This window comes from Propithecus coquereli, unplaced genomic scaffold (assembly GCF_000956105.1).
Source record: "Propithecus coquereli isolate 6110/MARCELLA unplaced genomic scaffold, Pcoq_1.0 Scaffold42, whole genome shotgun sequence".
Taxonomy (NCBI): domain Eukaryota; kingdom Metazoa; phylum Chordata; class Mammalia; order Primates; family Indriidae; genus Propithecus; species Propithecus coquereli.
This window is the reverse complement of record NW_012149952.1, coordinates 973,066-987,654: the sequence shown is the minus strand read 5'-3', so window position 1 is coordinate 987,654 and position 14,589 is coordinate 973,066. Positions and strand designations below refer to the sequence as shown.

General features: G+C 54.6%; 1 protein-coding gene across 1 annotated transcript; it reads left to right on the top strand.

Annotated features, from left to right (window-relative positions):
* Positions 1-29: 29 nt before the first annotated feature.
* CADM4 (cell adhesion molecule 4) lies at positions 30-13,846 on the top strand. Its single transcript, XM_012653225.1, has 9 exons — positions 30-93; positions 9,126-9,272; positions 9,599-9,751; positions 10,008-10,142; positions 10,461-10,625; positions 10,743-10,833; positions 11,191-11,363; positions 12,160-12,288; positions 12,798-13,846. The coding sequence occupies exons 1-9, from the start codon at positions 30-32 to the stop codon at positions 12,905-12,907; spliced, it is 1,167 nt and encodes a 388-aa protein (XP_012508679.1). The 3' UTR covers positions 12,908-13,846.
* Positions 13,847-14,589: the final 743 nt, after the last annotated feature.

The following is a 14,589-nucleotide window of genomic DNA, read 5'->3' as shown; positions in this document are numbered from 1 at the left end:
GCGGCGGCGGCGGCGGCGGCGGCACCACCATGGGCCGGGCCCGGCGCTTCCAGTGGCCGCTGCTGCTGCTGTGGGCGGCCGCGGCGGGGCCAGGTAGGGTCGGGAGCCGGGGCCGGCAGGCTGGGCTGGGGCGGGGGGCGCACCGCGGTGACGGCCCGACCGCCGAGGGGCCGCAGAGGCCGAACAATGCGCGCGGGCCGGGCCGGGCCCCCTCCCCAGGACAAAGCGCAGCGCGGGCCCGGAGCCGGGAGCCGCGAGCGGGGGAGGGGGCGCGGGCCCCGGCCGCCGTGCCGCAGCCCCCCCACCCCGCACGGGCCCGATCTGGCGGGGACAAAGGGTCTGAGCCCACCCCCCCCAACAAGCCCGCCTTTCCCAGGCCCGTCCCGCTGTCCTTCTGTCCGGTCTCGGCGTCCCTCTGTCCACCTGTCTCTGAATCCCTCTATCTCTCTCCTTGTCCCCCTACCCTTGTCCTCTGTGCCTCAGTGTCGGAGTCCTGTCCCTCCTTCCGTCTGTCTCCCTTTCTCCTTGCTTCCCTATTCCACATCTCTTTATCCCGTCTTTGTCCCCTACCTCTGTCCCCTTTTCCTGGGTCACTCTGTCCCCCCTCCCCGTCATCCTCTCTTATCTATCCCCTTGTATTTTTGTCCCCCCTCTCTGCCCCTGTTCCCCGTCTCTGTCCCTATCTTGCTGTCACCCTGTTTTCCTGTCCCTTTTTCTCTGTCCCTCATCTGCCCCATCCCCTTGTCTCTCTGTCCCCATCTTTCAGTCAACCCTTTCTCTAGCCCCTCTGTCACCTATCTCCCTCTTTCCTCCTCTCTGTCCCACTGTTGCCCTGTCCTCATCTCTCTGCCTGCTCTCTCTACCCTTGTGACCTCCTTCCCAGCATCCCCCACCCCATCCTTCGTTGCCTCTCTCTCTATGTCTCTCTGTGCCCCCGGAGGGGAACTGAGTCAGGCAGGGCATCCTAAGGAGCCCCGAGGGAGAATATCGGTGTGTATGTGTGTGGGGCAGTGGGAGTGGGAACCTTGGCGTGTAGGCACACACGTGGATTCAGCAAATGCCTCCCCAAACCCTCCTCTCCCATTCACGCCGGGGCATGACTTCCAGAGAAGCCCCCTCCAGGTCATCCAGGGAGCCATCCACACACCCTTATCACACACGCTGAGGAGCTGCAGACCCCCCAGGTAGGGTGACCCTGAGGCTGGAGACAAGGTCAGGAAATGTCACCCAGACACACTCTCACACTCTGTGTGTGTCAAACCTGTCACGGGTCACCCGCTCCCTGTAGGTAAAAGCCACTCTTGGCAGGAACAGATGATTGGGAGGTGGCTGGGTGAAAGCAGGAGGGCCGGATTTCTGTAGAGGTTTGGGGAGGAGCTGTAACCAGGTGGCACAGGGCTGAAGGCCTGAGTTTAAATCCTGGTGCTTGCCATTTGCCACAGCAGCTGGTGGTAAACATGCCCCTCTCTCCTGGCTTCAGTTTCTCCTCCTGTAAAGTGAGGATGTTGAACTCCGTGACCTGAAAGGGAATCCCAGCTCAGACCGTGGAGGGGTTTCTGGCAAGTTGAGTGTATTTGCACCTTCCCCACTCCAGGACTTGAAGCAGAGCCTCCCAGCCTCTGGACAAGGCCGACCTCTCACTCTCTGCCTTTCTTTCTTCTATATCTTCTGTGATTGCCTCAAAACTTTCATCATTACCACGTTTCTTTGCAACAGACAGGCCACAGTTTCCCAGATGAGAACTTTGGTACCTTAGCTACGTTTCCATCAGATTTTATTTTTCTTTATGTAATTTCTAGGCTAAAAACTAGGCTCATAGAATCCTGGAACCAATGAATCCAGTAAACAGAACCTGAGGGTAGTTTAGAATGTTGACATCTGTGGGGATTCTAAAATCCAGAAGTCTTTAGAATCTTGACACCTTTAAAGTTCTAGAACCTTGATGGTGTTAGCATTCTAGCATCTTGACATCTTTAAAATTGTGACATCTTGATTTCTTGGAGTTCCTGGATCTTGACATCTCTGACATCTAGAATGCTGACAGCTTAGAATCATGGGACGTCGGATTCTCAGAATGAGAATATAGCCTAAGATGACCATCTGCCAGGTTCAAGAATCCTTTCTCCAGTGCTTCTGGGAAATAGCCTTGTCCCGTGTTTGATTTTAAAGTCACTGCTTCCTGGCACCCTAATCCTCTCTGTAAACTTTCTCTAAATTGAATAGAGTGGGGCGTTACAAGTGGAGAGCTAGCTCGGCGACATGGGAAGAACTCTGGGCTGGGAGCTAAGGAACTTGGGTCCCATCCTGACCAGGCCTCTGGTATAATTTTGTCAGTCTCTGTCCCTGTCCGACTGTCATTTTCCCCTTCTGTAAAGCATGGGGTAGGGAGCTGTGTAGCACATGGTCTTGAAGGGCTCTGCCTGCTTTCCTTTTCATTGGCTATTTCCGAATGGCCTTGGCCACCAAATTTTAGGGGATATCCATCACCCTCTTCCCCTCTCACCTTGCCCAGCCAGCAGGAGTAGAAATAGGAGATGAGGTCCGTTTGTGCCCTTTCAAAAATATATTCTCTCTTTCCTGGCTCATTCTGGCAAGAATAGCAGAAGAGGATGATAAGATTTATGCCAAAAGAAAGAAGAGTCTGGGGTGGGCAGAGGAGAGGAAGTGAGAAAGAGAGAGAGATGGCGTGCCTGCCCAGAGATGCGCACAGGCAGAAACAGGGATCCACGGGCCAGAAATGAGGTAGAACAGAAAGGAGCAGAGAAAGCAGTTATACAGATACAAAGAAAGAATGGAGAGGCTGTTAAGAGTTGGGGAGCCTTGTGGAGGAGGAGGTCGTTGCTCCCAAATATTGTTTCCTTCCCAGGGTGACTCACTTTTCCCTGCAGAAATTCTGCAGAATGGGGGGACCCTCCCCCCATTGTGAGTCACCCCGAGGAACAGGTCTTTGGAGGTTTCTGTCACTGATCCCCCACCCACCCATGACCTAGACGCCCGAGTCCCCAGAGCCTGGGCGTGGGGGTCAGCTTTCGCAATGGATTCCAAGACCTTAGACACAGCGGGGCTGGGGCCTAAGGGTGGGTTAATGTCGTGCGAGCCTGGCCCGTCCCCATCTTGGGGAACACAAAGGCAGCTTTCTCTCTCTGGGAGGGGTGGGGGGTGCCTGGAGATAGTCAGACCCGCCAGCATCCAATGGCCTGTGGCACCAGGACCCAAGCACCCACTGGTTTCTGCTTGTGCAGACCCCAGGCCCGCAGGAACCAGGCACCCAGGCTCCTCCGCGTGCACCCAGTGGGGCAAGGGGCGGGGGCAGAGCCCGGGCTCTTCTGAGAAGAGGGGGTGAATAGAGGGCACTGGGGGCGGAGGATTGGACAGTGGCAGCTCAGTGCAGACTTGCAGCCTTCCTGGAGCTGGAATTCCTCCCCCCACCCCACACCCGGGGAGAACCTCTGGAGGACTCCCCACCCCCTGGCTGGGCCTGAGGCCTGGAATCCGGGGAGTCCTGAGTATCCCAGGAATGTGGGGGCCACATGGGGGACTTTGTGTGTGAGGCTGCTGAATCACCCCTACGCCCCCCACCTCATGCCTAGGTCCCCAGAAAGGAGGGGGACAAAGGACTGAGAAAAGGCAGAACTGTGATTCTAGGGGCCGAGGACTATGGATTTAGGGTCAAAACTCTCCAGGAGTGGAGGGTACTGGGGTTCTAGACTCCTGAGTCTGAGGGACGAGGGGCTAGGGCCTGGACCCCCAAGACTGAGGACCCCCAGATCTGAGGACCCCCAGGTCTGAGGAAGGAGGGGCTAGGGGCCTGGAACCCCCTGGGACTGAGGGAAGAGAGACTGGGGTCTTAGACTTCTGGGTCTGAGGGAGGAGGGGCTGGGGGCCTGGACCCCCAGGTCTGAGGGAGGAGAGACTGGGGTCTTAGACTCCTGTGTCTGTGGGAGGAGGGGCCTGGGGCCTTGAACTCCTGACTCCCGAAGGAGAAAGGGGCTGGAGTCTGTGCTCCTAGGTCTCGAGGGAGGGAGGGAGGGGCGAGGGTACGGACTCCTGGGTTCTGAGAGAGGAGGGGACTGAGGGGGTTCCCCTGCAGGTTTCTGAGGGAGGAGGGGCTGGGACCCTGATGCCTAGGTCCTCCGAATACAGGCGCCTTCACAAGCCTGAGCAGGAGAAGAATTGACGCTTTGTGCGAGGATGTTCGGACTCCGCCATTGATGGGGGGCTGAGGGGGGTTTGCTTAGGAGCAGGGATGTACCACCTCCCTAGGGGAGGAAAGGGGAAGGAGGCAGGATGCCAGGAGCCCCCTGGGGAGCGGATACTGAGCCGGTGGCTGTGACCTTCCCGGAACCATGACCTTGAGACTCCCTTGGGTATTCGCTGACTCAGGACCCAGGAAGTGCTCCCCCCATCCCGCTCGGTCTCCGTGGAAACATCCACCAGCTGTGTACTCTGGACCCCCAGCTCCTGGGTCCTGTAGGAGGAGGGGTCTGGAGGCCCAGACTTCTGGGTTTAAGGGGGAAGAAGGCTGGGAGCTCAGCCTCCTGGGTTTGTAAGAAGAGGATGCTGAGAGCCCGGACTGCTGGCAGGGGGGACTGCTGGGTGCTGATCCAGGAGGGTGCTGGGGGCCTGAACTTCTGAAGCCTGAGAGAGGAGGTGGTTGGGGGCCCAATTCGTGCATCTAAGGGAGGAAGAAGCCAGGATCCCAGACTCCTGGGACCTGATGGAGGAGGGGCTGGCAACCCAGACTCCTGGGTCCTGGGAGAGGAGGTGCTTGGGGGCTGGATTCCCGGGTCTGTATACATCACCTGCTCAGCCACTCTTTCCTAAACCCTCCCCTGTCCCTTTTTCCAGGCACCATCCCCATGACGACTCCTGGCTGTCAACACAGTTTAAAGGGCCAGTGCCCCAGTCCCCAAAGCTCAGCCCCTCTCTGACCAGAAAGTCCCGCCCCCACCACCCCCCAAACCCCTGAAACAAAAGCTCCTGGGACATTAATATTCCAAGCACAGACACTGTTGGTTACTGACTCCTCAGGAGGGGGAGGGAATAAGACAAAAGCCCCCCACCCTCACCCCATGTGCACCCTCAAGCAGAGAGCAGGGGATATATTTTGGGGGTGCAGATCCAGAGGACCTGATGGCTCCCAGGCGATGGTGAGTTTTGCCACCGACATACCTGGGACCCACTGAGCCTCATTCTCCACATCTGTAAAATGGGGTTTAGCATTGGACTAGCTCTGAGGTCCAGGGTCCATGGATAGGCTTTGGGATGTTTTTAAAAGCACCAGGATGTGTGCTCCAGTTTTCACGTGCAGGGGCATGATTCCGGAGGTTGTAATAACATCAGCCTCACAGAGAGGGCGCTCTGTGCTTCAGGCACTGGGCTAATCCCTTCGAGGCAGACACTGGCATCATCCCTATTTTATAGATGGGGCAACTGAGGCTCAGAAAAGTGAGACCACTTGCCCAAGTTCACACAGATGGCAAGTGGTCGAGCTGGGATCAACCCAGGTGTTTAAAATGAAAATAATGTCACAGATTTGTTGTGAGGCTGAAATGAGACCCTGTGTGACACCATGCAGTTCGTTCAGCAAGCTGAGACATTTATCAAGTGTCAGGCACACTTCTAGGCACCAGGGCTACAGCAGTAAACCCAGGGATTACATCCCTGCCTTCAGGGAGTGTATATTTTAGTGATGAGGGACAAACAGACAATAAGCAAATTATTCAGATAATTTCAGTGAAACTTCCTGAAATTTTTATAGATGAACTAAAACCATAGTGAGGAGGTAGAAAGTGCTCTGGAGGTGAAAGAATGGGGAGTGAGAGAGGGCCTCTCTAAGGAGGTGTTGATATAATCTGAGACCCGAATTGGAACAGGAGGCAGCCCTGAGATGATCGGGGTTAGGGGATGTGGGAAGAAGAACATTCCAGGCAGGAAGAAGAGCAAGTGCAAAGGCCCCGCAGCATGTTTGAGGGACATCAAGGCCAGTGAGCCTGGAGTGAAGTGAGGTCAGAGAGGGGCCAGGCCACATAGCCCCTTGAGGGCCTGGGAAGGAGTCTCACTTTTTTTCTAAGTGTAATAGGCAGCCCTCGTGCGGTGTTAAGCAGAGAGGTGAATTGATCTGATTTACTTTTTTGAAAAATCCATCTGGCCGCTGTATGGAGAATGGCCTTGGAGGAGGCAGGCATGGAAGCAGAGAGATTCATAAGTAGGCTCTTGAAGGGTCCAGGTGAGATGATTTTACCGGATGTGGGTGAAGGTAGGAGAGGTAGACAAATGTGAATAGATTTGGCATTTGTTCTGGAGGTAGAACAGACAGATATTGCTGATGGAATGGATGCTGGGGGTGAGAGAAAGGAAGAGAACTTGAATGATTTCTAGGTTTTTGACCTGAGCAACTGGATGGATGTTTGTGACATTTATTGAGATTGGGAAAACTTGGGGAGGAAAATCATCTGGGGCAAGGATTGGATGTATTAAGCTTGATATTCCAGGAGGTGCTAGATAAACTTCAAATAGCGGCTTAAATACCCATGTGCTGTAGTCCCAGCTACTCAGGAAGCTGAGGTGGGAGGATCCCTTGAGCCCAGGAGTTTGAGTTCAGCCTGGGCAACATAGCAAGACCCCATCTCTAAAATAATTAAGTAAAAAAAAAATACCCAGTGCTATACTCGAATATAAAAGAAGGCCAGAAGTAGGAGTCCAGGGCTGTTACAGCAGCTCCACATCTTCACAGAGATCCAGGCACCTTCCAGCTCTTGGTTCCAACATCCTTACTGCCTGTGTCCTCATGGTCCAACATGGCTGCCTAAATTCCATGCATCACATCCTAGTTCCAGGCAGCACAAAAGCAACATGGTAGAAAAAGGACTTGTCCCCTTTCTTTAAGAATTCCTCTCAAAATTACCACATGACACTTTTGTTTATATCCAACTGGACAAAACTTTATCGCATGGCCTCACTTAGTTGCGAGGAAGACTGAGAAATATCTCTTTTCTGCTTTCAGCGATCATTAAATACAATGAGGGTTCTTTTACTGAGGAGAAAAGGAAGAATGGATTTTGGGATAGGAAGCCAGCAGTCTCTGCCTCCATCCTCCAGAATTTTTTCTACCCCTCAACCCCCAAATTAGGTTACCTACCCTCTTATAGAAAACATGCCACACTACTTTTGATAGGATATTACAGTGATTGGTGTCTACTGCTCCATAAATCCTAAAGGACTTCTAGGGCAGTGATCTCATCTGACGCATCCCTGGATACCCAGCCCCTGAAAATGTACCCATTGCTGAGGAAATACTCAAATGAATGAATGAAACCCTGAGACAGAATGTAAGAAACATGGATAGTTATCCAGCATTTAAAGACAACCAGATCTGATCATGGCATTTTCCTGCTTCAAAACCTTCACTGGCCTTTAGGATAAAATCTAATCTCCTAACTTGACATTCGAGGTCCATCACAAGCATATCCCATGACCCCTTGCCGAAAGCATATCCCATGACCCCTTGCCAATGCTGGATACTTCACCCAAACAGCCAGGAGTAGACGTGGGATCAGAGAGACCTGGATGAGATGCTGGCTCTGCCACTCTTGGCCGCGACCTTGGGCAAATCATTTCATCTCTCTGGACCAATTTTCTCATCTATAAAAGTGGGGATTGGGAAAAGATGGAGATTAATAATAGTGCCTACCTTATACAGGTACAGTGAAGATTAAACAGAAATTGTATAAGTAATACCCTTAGTACATGGCCTAGCACAGCAAGTGCCCAATAAATGGTAACTATGGTGGTTATCGTTATTTTGAAGATGACAATGACAGTGATGGTGACACTGATGAGGATTAGTCTTGGCTTTCAGGTTTCTCTAGGCTGTTTCCTCTGCTGGTGCTCCCTTCTAATCCCCCACCTTTTTCCTCTGATGGATTAATCAATCATGGTAGGTTAACTGCTCTAACAAACAGCCCTGACATTTCAGTGACTTCACAAAAAAGTATGTTGCTCGTTCATGTCACAGTCCTGTATAGGCAGGTCATGGGGAAGAGTCAGAGACCCGGGTGCCTTCCAGCTTGTGATCCTGCCCTCCTGTAGGCTCCTCGGAGGCCTCCGCTCAGCCAGCATGAAGGATTGTGAGGGCTGGAAGGAGTGTTTATCTTTTCCACCTACATCCCATTGGCCAGAAATCAGCCACGTGGCTCCACCTAACTACACAGGATGCTGGGATATAGCCTAGTTTTCTATTGTATCAGTTAACTTTAGCAGCGGAACAGACCACCCAAAACTTAGTGGCTTAAAACAACCACCACCTTATTGGTTCACAATTCTGGGGGTCAGCAATTTGTGCTGGAGGAGGTGGGCAGATCGTCTCTTGGTTTCAGCTGGGGTCACCTGTGGGGCTGCAGTCATCTGGTGGTGCGACTGGGGACGGCTTCACTCACACGGCTGGCAGCTGGTGCTGGCTGAGCTCTCTCCCTGTGGCCTCTCATCCACAAAGAGGCTAGTTTGGGCATCTTCTTGCAACAGTGTCAGGGCAGTAGAGGGCAAGTGCTAGGCCTCTTCAGGCCTAGGCTCCAGAACACAAACAATATCACTTCTAGCAAATTCTATTGCTCAAAGCAAGTCACAATGCCTGCCCAGACTAGAAAGGGGGAAAATCAACTTGCAAAGGGCATGTCCAGGAATGGGAAGAATATTATGGCCATCTTTGCAGACAAGCTACAGTATGTGCCCAGGTGTGAAAGAGAAAGTTGGGGAGCACACAGCAATATCCCACACCTGGTGAATTGCTGTTTACACTTTGAGATCCAGATCCAGTGGCTCATTCTGCCAGAGCCCTTTCTGACCACCCGTCTCTCTAGGTAGTTCTAGTCTCCCCTTTCTCTGGGCTCCTTGTATGCCCTGTTCTGCCCTCCCCCGCCCCCCAGCATATACCACTGAATTTTGACTGCAGGTCCTCTCTAGGGAGCAGATTTTCTGCTCTAGCCCCCAGCAAAAGTTAGGTATAATGAACTGAAAGAGGGGGAAAAGAGAGCGATTGGGGGTTTGAATGGGAGAGGAACAGAGGGAGAAAGAAAAGATTTAATTGCAGCCCTCAGTGAGTCTCCTGTCTCTGTCCAACGGTCCAGGGGCGGGACAGGAAGTACAGACTGAGAACGTCACAGTGGCTGAGGGCGGGGTGGCTGAGATCACCTGCCGTCTGCACCAGTATGATGGGTCCATAGTTGTCATCCAGAACCCAGCCCGGCAGACCCTCTTCTTCAACGGCACCCGCGGTGAGTGCTGGGGACGGGAATCCTGAGTCTTGAAGGAAGAGAGGGCGGGGGCCTGGACTCCCGTGTCCAGGAAGAGGACACAGCTGGCAGTCTGTGCTCTTGGGTGGGAGGGGGGAAAGGACTGAGGGCCTGGACTCCTGGTCCTGCAGGCAGGAGGAAAGTGAATCATTCTGGGTCCCCAAGGGAGTAAATAGTTGGACACCTCAGCCTTACAGGTATGGCTGGAGAAAAGAGGCTATGGGCTGGACTCTAAGCTCCTGGAGGACGGGTGGGACTCTTGAAGCCAGGACTCGCCAAGTCCATGCCTACCCCTTCACTCTCTCTAGCCCTGAAAGACGAGCGTTTCCAGCTCGAGGAGTTCTCCCCTCGCCGGGTGCGGATCCGGCTCTCAGACGCCCGCCTGGAGGACGAGGGGGGCTACTTCTGCCAGCTCTACACGGAGGACACCCACCACCAGATTGCCACGCTCACTGTACTAGGTAACGCGCTCCCCGAGTCGGACCCATCCCCTCCTCCAGGCTTCTCTGCTTCCCTCTTCTCCTAAGACCTTCTGACCCTGGCTGTTTTCAACATCCTGGACATCTGGCTCCAGTAAATCTGGCCGGCCTTCCCGGCCTCTGTCTTTGACCCCTGGGACCCTAGTTCTCTTTGGTGTCTGGGATCCGGCAGCCTGATGGCTTTGAGCCCACCCCGGCGCCTTCGTTAACTCCCTTTGCCCTCTTGTCCCTGCGGCAGTGGCCCCGGAGAATCCCGTGGTGGAGGTCCGGGAGCAGGCGGTGGAGGGCGGCGAGGTGGAGCTCAGCTGCCTGGTTCCGCGGTCCCGCCCGGCCGCCACCCTGCGCTGGTACCGGGACCGAAAGGAGCTGAAAGGTAACCGGGGCGGGATGCCGAGGGGGCGGGGCTCTAGGAGGCGGGGCTTCGCAGAGACAGGTCTGGTGTGGGCGGGGCTTGGCGAGGAGCTCGCAGGTTCTACAGACACCAGCCATTAAATACGTGGCTATTGGATGAATTGATAGGTGAGAAAGCCTGGGAGTGAAAGAGGTAGGAGCTTTGGGAAGCGGCACGTGGGCGTGGCTTGGGGCGGGGCGAGGCCTGTGGGCGGGGCTTGGCTACCAGCCAGCTCTGGGGTGTGCAGGAGGGTGGCGGAGCCGGAACCGGGCCTGACTGTGCCTGGGCGGGGCGGGGCAGGGGTGAGCAGCGGCCAGGAAAGCGGCAAGGTCTGGAGTGTGGCGAGCACAGTGCGGTTTCGTGTGGACCGCAAGGACGACGGCGGCATCGTCATCTGCGAGGCCCAGAACCAGGCGCTGCCCTCGGGACACAGCAAGCAGACGCAGTACGTGCTGGACGTGCAGTGTAAGTGCCCCGCGGGCCGGCACCCGGGGGTCCCAGCGCCAGCCGCCCGCCACCAGGAGGGTCCTCAGCCCCGCGTGCTGACCCAGAAACCATCCTATCTTCCGACTTTTTGCACAGACTCCCCCACGGCCCGGATCCATGCCTCCCAAGCTGTGGTGAGGGAGGGAGACACGCTGGTGTTGACGTGCGCTGTCACCGGGAACCCCAGGTGAGCTCTGGGGCCCGAGACTCCTGGGTCCTGGGGTGACGAGAGCTGGGGACCTGGACACCCGAGTCTCAGGAAGGAGAGGCCTGGGCGAACAGGCAGCTGGGAGCTGGACTTCTGGGTCCTGAGGGAGGACGCCTGGATCGTGAGGCTAGCAGTGTTTGGCAGCGCTGGAGTCCTGACACTCTGCTGACGGGTGGAAGCTGGGCCTGGCACTGCTGGTTTCCAAGAAGGAAAGGGGGAGCCTCCTGTTTGGAGGTCCCCGCAGCGCGAGAGCTGCGTGTCTCGATTCCTGACAGGTCAGAATTGGGTGCTGGCGCCTGGGTTCCTGTCTCTCACTCTACTTTCCCCCCTGCCCAGGCCAAATCAGATCCGCTGGAACCGTGGGAATGAATCTTTGCCCGAGAGGGCCGAGGCCGTGGGGGAGACGCTCACGCTGCCCGGCCTGGTCTCAGCGGATAACGGCACCTACACTTGCGAGGCGTCCAACAAGCACGGCCACGCGAGGGCGCTCTATGTTCTCGTGGTCTACGGTGAGGCGGGCTGGGGCGGACCCGGGCAGGGCTCAGGGCCCGCGGCGGGGTGACGGGCGTTTGGGGACGGGGCTCGGGCCGAGAGACCCCGTGATTGGGGGGGCAACAGCCAACAGAGTTCCTATGGTTCTGGGCCAGACTGCCCCAGCGGGTTCAAATTTTGCTGGGCCGCATTCTATTGCGGGTAACATAATCCGCGCCTTAGTTTCCTCATTTGCTAAAGTGGAAATAAACAATAGCACCTGCCTCATAAAGTGGTTGTGATTGTATGAGGTAAATACGTAAAGCGGTTGGAATAGCCCCTCGCACATAATGTGTTAGATGTTTAGCTCTTATTGCGGTGGGGCGGGAATTTTAGAAGTGGTTGGGTCCTAGGCCAGCATTTTAAATACCTGAAACGTTTTAGGCAAGGTGGGAAGGGACTTAGACCTGTTTCTTGGACTTGGACTTGGACCTTTTTTTTCAGTGGGAGAAGAACTGAATCCAAAGAAAAGGGATGTGCTGCTTCTGTCCTTTGGCGTGCAGGGGTGGGGAGAGAGGCAGGGAGTGTATTAGCAAAATGACTCAGGGGAGGGATCGGGCAGTATACAAACCAACAAGCATGCCTCGAGAAAGTGGAGCATCTGAAAGAGTGGAGCTATGAGAAGGATACAAGGTGGCAGTAATTTTTGAGGGGCGTGGCACATAAAAGTTAGATGTGGTGTGCAGAATGATTTAAGAGCTTGACAGCAATGGGGCAGGGCTGAAACCGTCCTCTGATGACCTGCTCCTGTACCCTGCCCTGTCCCTCTGGCAGACCCCGGTGCGGTGGTAGAGGCGCAGACGTCGGTTCCCTACGCCATTGTGGGCGGCATCCTGGCACTACTGGTGTTTCTGATCATATGTGTGCTAGTGGGCATGGTCTGGTGCTCTGTACGGCAGAAGGGTGAGTGGAGGCGGGGCCTGAATGCAGCAAGAGGTGTGGTTGGTTGTGGGATTCAAAGGAGGCGGGGCGAGAGCCAAGATAAGGGGGCGGAGCCAACACCCAGGGTTCCAAATCCCCGGAGACCTGAGGCCAAGATCCCAGGGAGACGGGGCTTTCGGCCCAGTACTCTAAAAGGGGTAGAACTTAGAAGCCAATTTAAGGGCATGGGTTTGAACAAAACAGCTTACCTTCCTATCTGCTGGATTTGTTGGGAGCAAAGCAAGGGGATACCACCAAGAGAAGGAATAAGGGTGGCTCTTTCTGTGAGCTTTTGGAGTCCTCCTAATTCTGCTTTTCCCTCTTTCTCTGTCACTATCTTGCTATTCCCTGCACTTAACTCCCTATGTGTTCCGTTTCTCCCTCTTCGCCTGGTATCTGTCTTGTCTGTCTCCCTCTTCCCCTACGTTTCTGTCCAACTCCTGGGTCTACATATATGTCCCCTGTGCCCTGGGGCTCTGTCACTCCCTCAGGTTCCTATCTGACCCACGAAGCCAGTGGCTTGGATGAGCAGGGAGAAGCAAGAGAAGCCTTCCTCAACGGCAGCGATGGACACAAGAGGAAAGAAGAATTCTTCATCTGACCCCATCCCCACCCCAGGCCTGAGCCTGGGCTGGGATCCCCCCCCACTGCCAGCTGCAAGGAACCAGCAAAGACATTTGCCAGAGTCTGGGATGGTGGGCTTCTCCTCCCACCACTAACACCTCAGACGCTTGGGCAGGGATGGGGATGTTGTATGCCTGGATCTCTGCAAGGGCCAGAAGTGAGGGCCCAAAGGTCTGGGTCCCCCATGGGGGAGGGGCCAAAGGTCCAGACCCCCCCAAGTCCAGGGAGGGCAGTAGGCATTGAGTTGGGGGAAGATAACTGGGGGAAGGCCAGGGCCCCTAGGCTACAGAACCAGGTCATGTGGGGAGGGGGTCAGATTCTGGGAAGGGTGGGGTGGGCAGGGAAAGGGAACACAGATTTCTTTGGGGGTCCCAGACCCCATGCCAGCCATTGTAAGAGTTCCACAGAGCTCTGGGCACCTCTTTGCAAAGCCATGTTTGCACGGTAGGGGGGGAGGGGTGGGGGAGGGCGTGGAAACAGGGATTCTGTGTCTTTGTGTCATAACTTTGATGGAGACAGTGAGGGAGACAGCCCCAACCCTTTTCTCCAATCCCCCTTCCCCATGTTCCTGGGCACCCCTTCCCTCCACCTCCTACCCCCACATCTGTCCTACCCACATTTGTCTCTCTGTCCATCTACTCCTTGGGGGGCCTTCCCCATCTCTCCTCCAGGCCCCCCTCCAGGAGGGGGAAAGGAGTTTGGGGGGGAATACGTGGTCTCTATGATTTTATATATAATATATTAAAAAATCAAAAATCTGTATGAAAATATCAGATTGCACCCCCCTCTCCCCATTCCTGGCTTTTGCCCCCTTTTTCTTGTTTAAAAAAAGACACATTTTGTACGGGGCGGGGAGGGGAATGGGGAGGGGGTTTTGGCAATCCCACTAACCACCATTAAACTGAGGAGAGAACAATTGCCTGGGGTGGCTGTGTGTCTGTCCCTCTGCCCAGGGCTGCACCACTGGGAGGAGAACTAAGGGAGGTAGGAGGGAGGTTTAGGGAATAAAGTCCCCTGGCCCCCCAAAGGTTCGCCAAACCATTGGAACCAAAGGCTCCTGTCCACATAGAAGTTTGCTGAAAAATCACTGACACGAGGCAGATTGATTAATAGATAAAGGACACAAATTTATTTTAACGTGTATATGTGGGAACCCTCAGAATGAAGATGGAGTTCAGAATCTTCTATGCCTTTCTGGTAAAATGGGTTATGGGAGAGGAGAAAAGAAAAGTTCTGTTTAGGGGGAATAAAGGATTGCTAAGAAGGATGAATGCATGGGGAGCAAAGATTAACTGGTAAATAGTTCTCTTTGGAAATTCAAATGAATCTGAGAGAGGGGACATTATCTTCTTAAAGAGTCTGTTCAGGTGTACTTTCCCGGTTTTACAGGGAGGGGAAGAACAATTATTGTTCTCTTGGGTGTGTCTGGATCTTAGGAAGATAAACTTTTTGGGGAGTGCCAGTGTTGGGGGTGGGGAGTCAGAGAGACCTTGCTCATGCTCCTGCAGTCACTCCAGCATGTAAAAGTGCCATGTTTTAGGGTAAAATACTTCTAATTTCCTTCAGAGGGGGAATGGGATGGTTGCTGGTGGCCAGGACAAGGTCCTGACCTCACCAAGGGCATCTCCACCTTCCCAAGAAACCTGGTTTTTTTCCTGG

What these genes read in the sequence shown, in the direction of transcription:
- CADM4 (XM_012653225.1), top strand. Translation starts at nt 30, where the DNA reads ATGGGCCGGGCCCGGCGCTTCCAGTGGCCGCTGCTGCTGCTGTGGGCG. An exon ending in GGCGGCCGCGGCGGGGCCAG is followed by an intron (nt 94 to 9,125) that starts GTAGGGTCGGGA and finishes CCAACGGTCCAG; the next exon opens with GGGCGGGACAGGAAGTACAG. An exon ending in CTATGTTCTCGTGGTCTACG is followed by an intron (nt 11,364 to 12,159) that starts GTGAGGCGGGCT and finishes TCCCTCTGGCAG; the next exon opens with ACCCCGGTGCGGTGGTAGAG.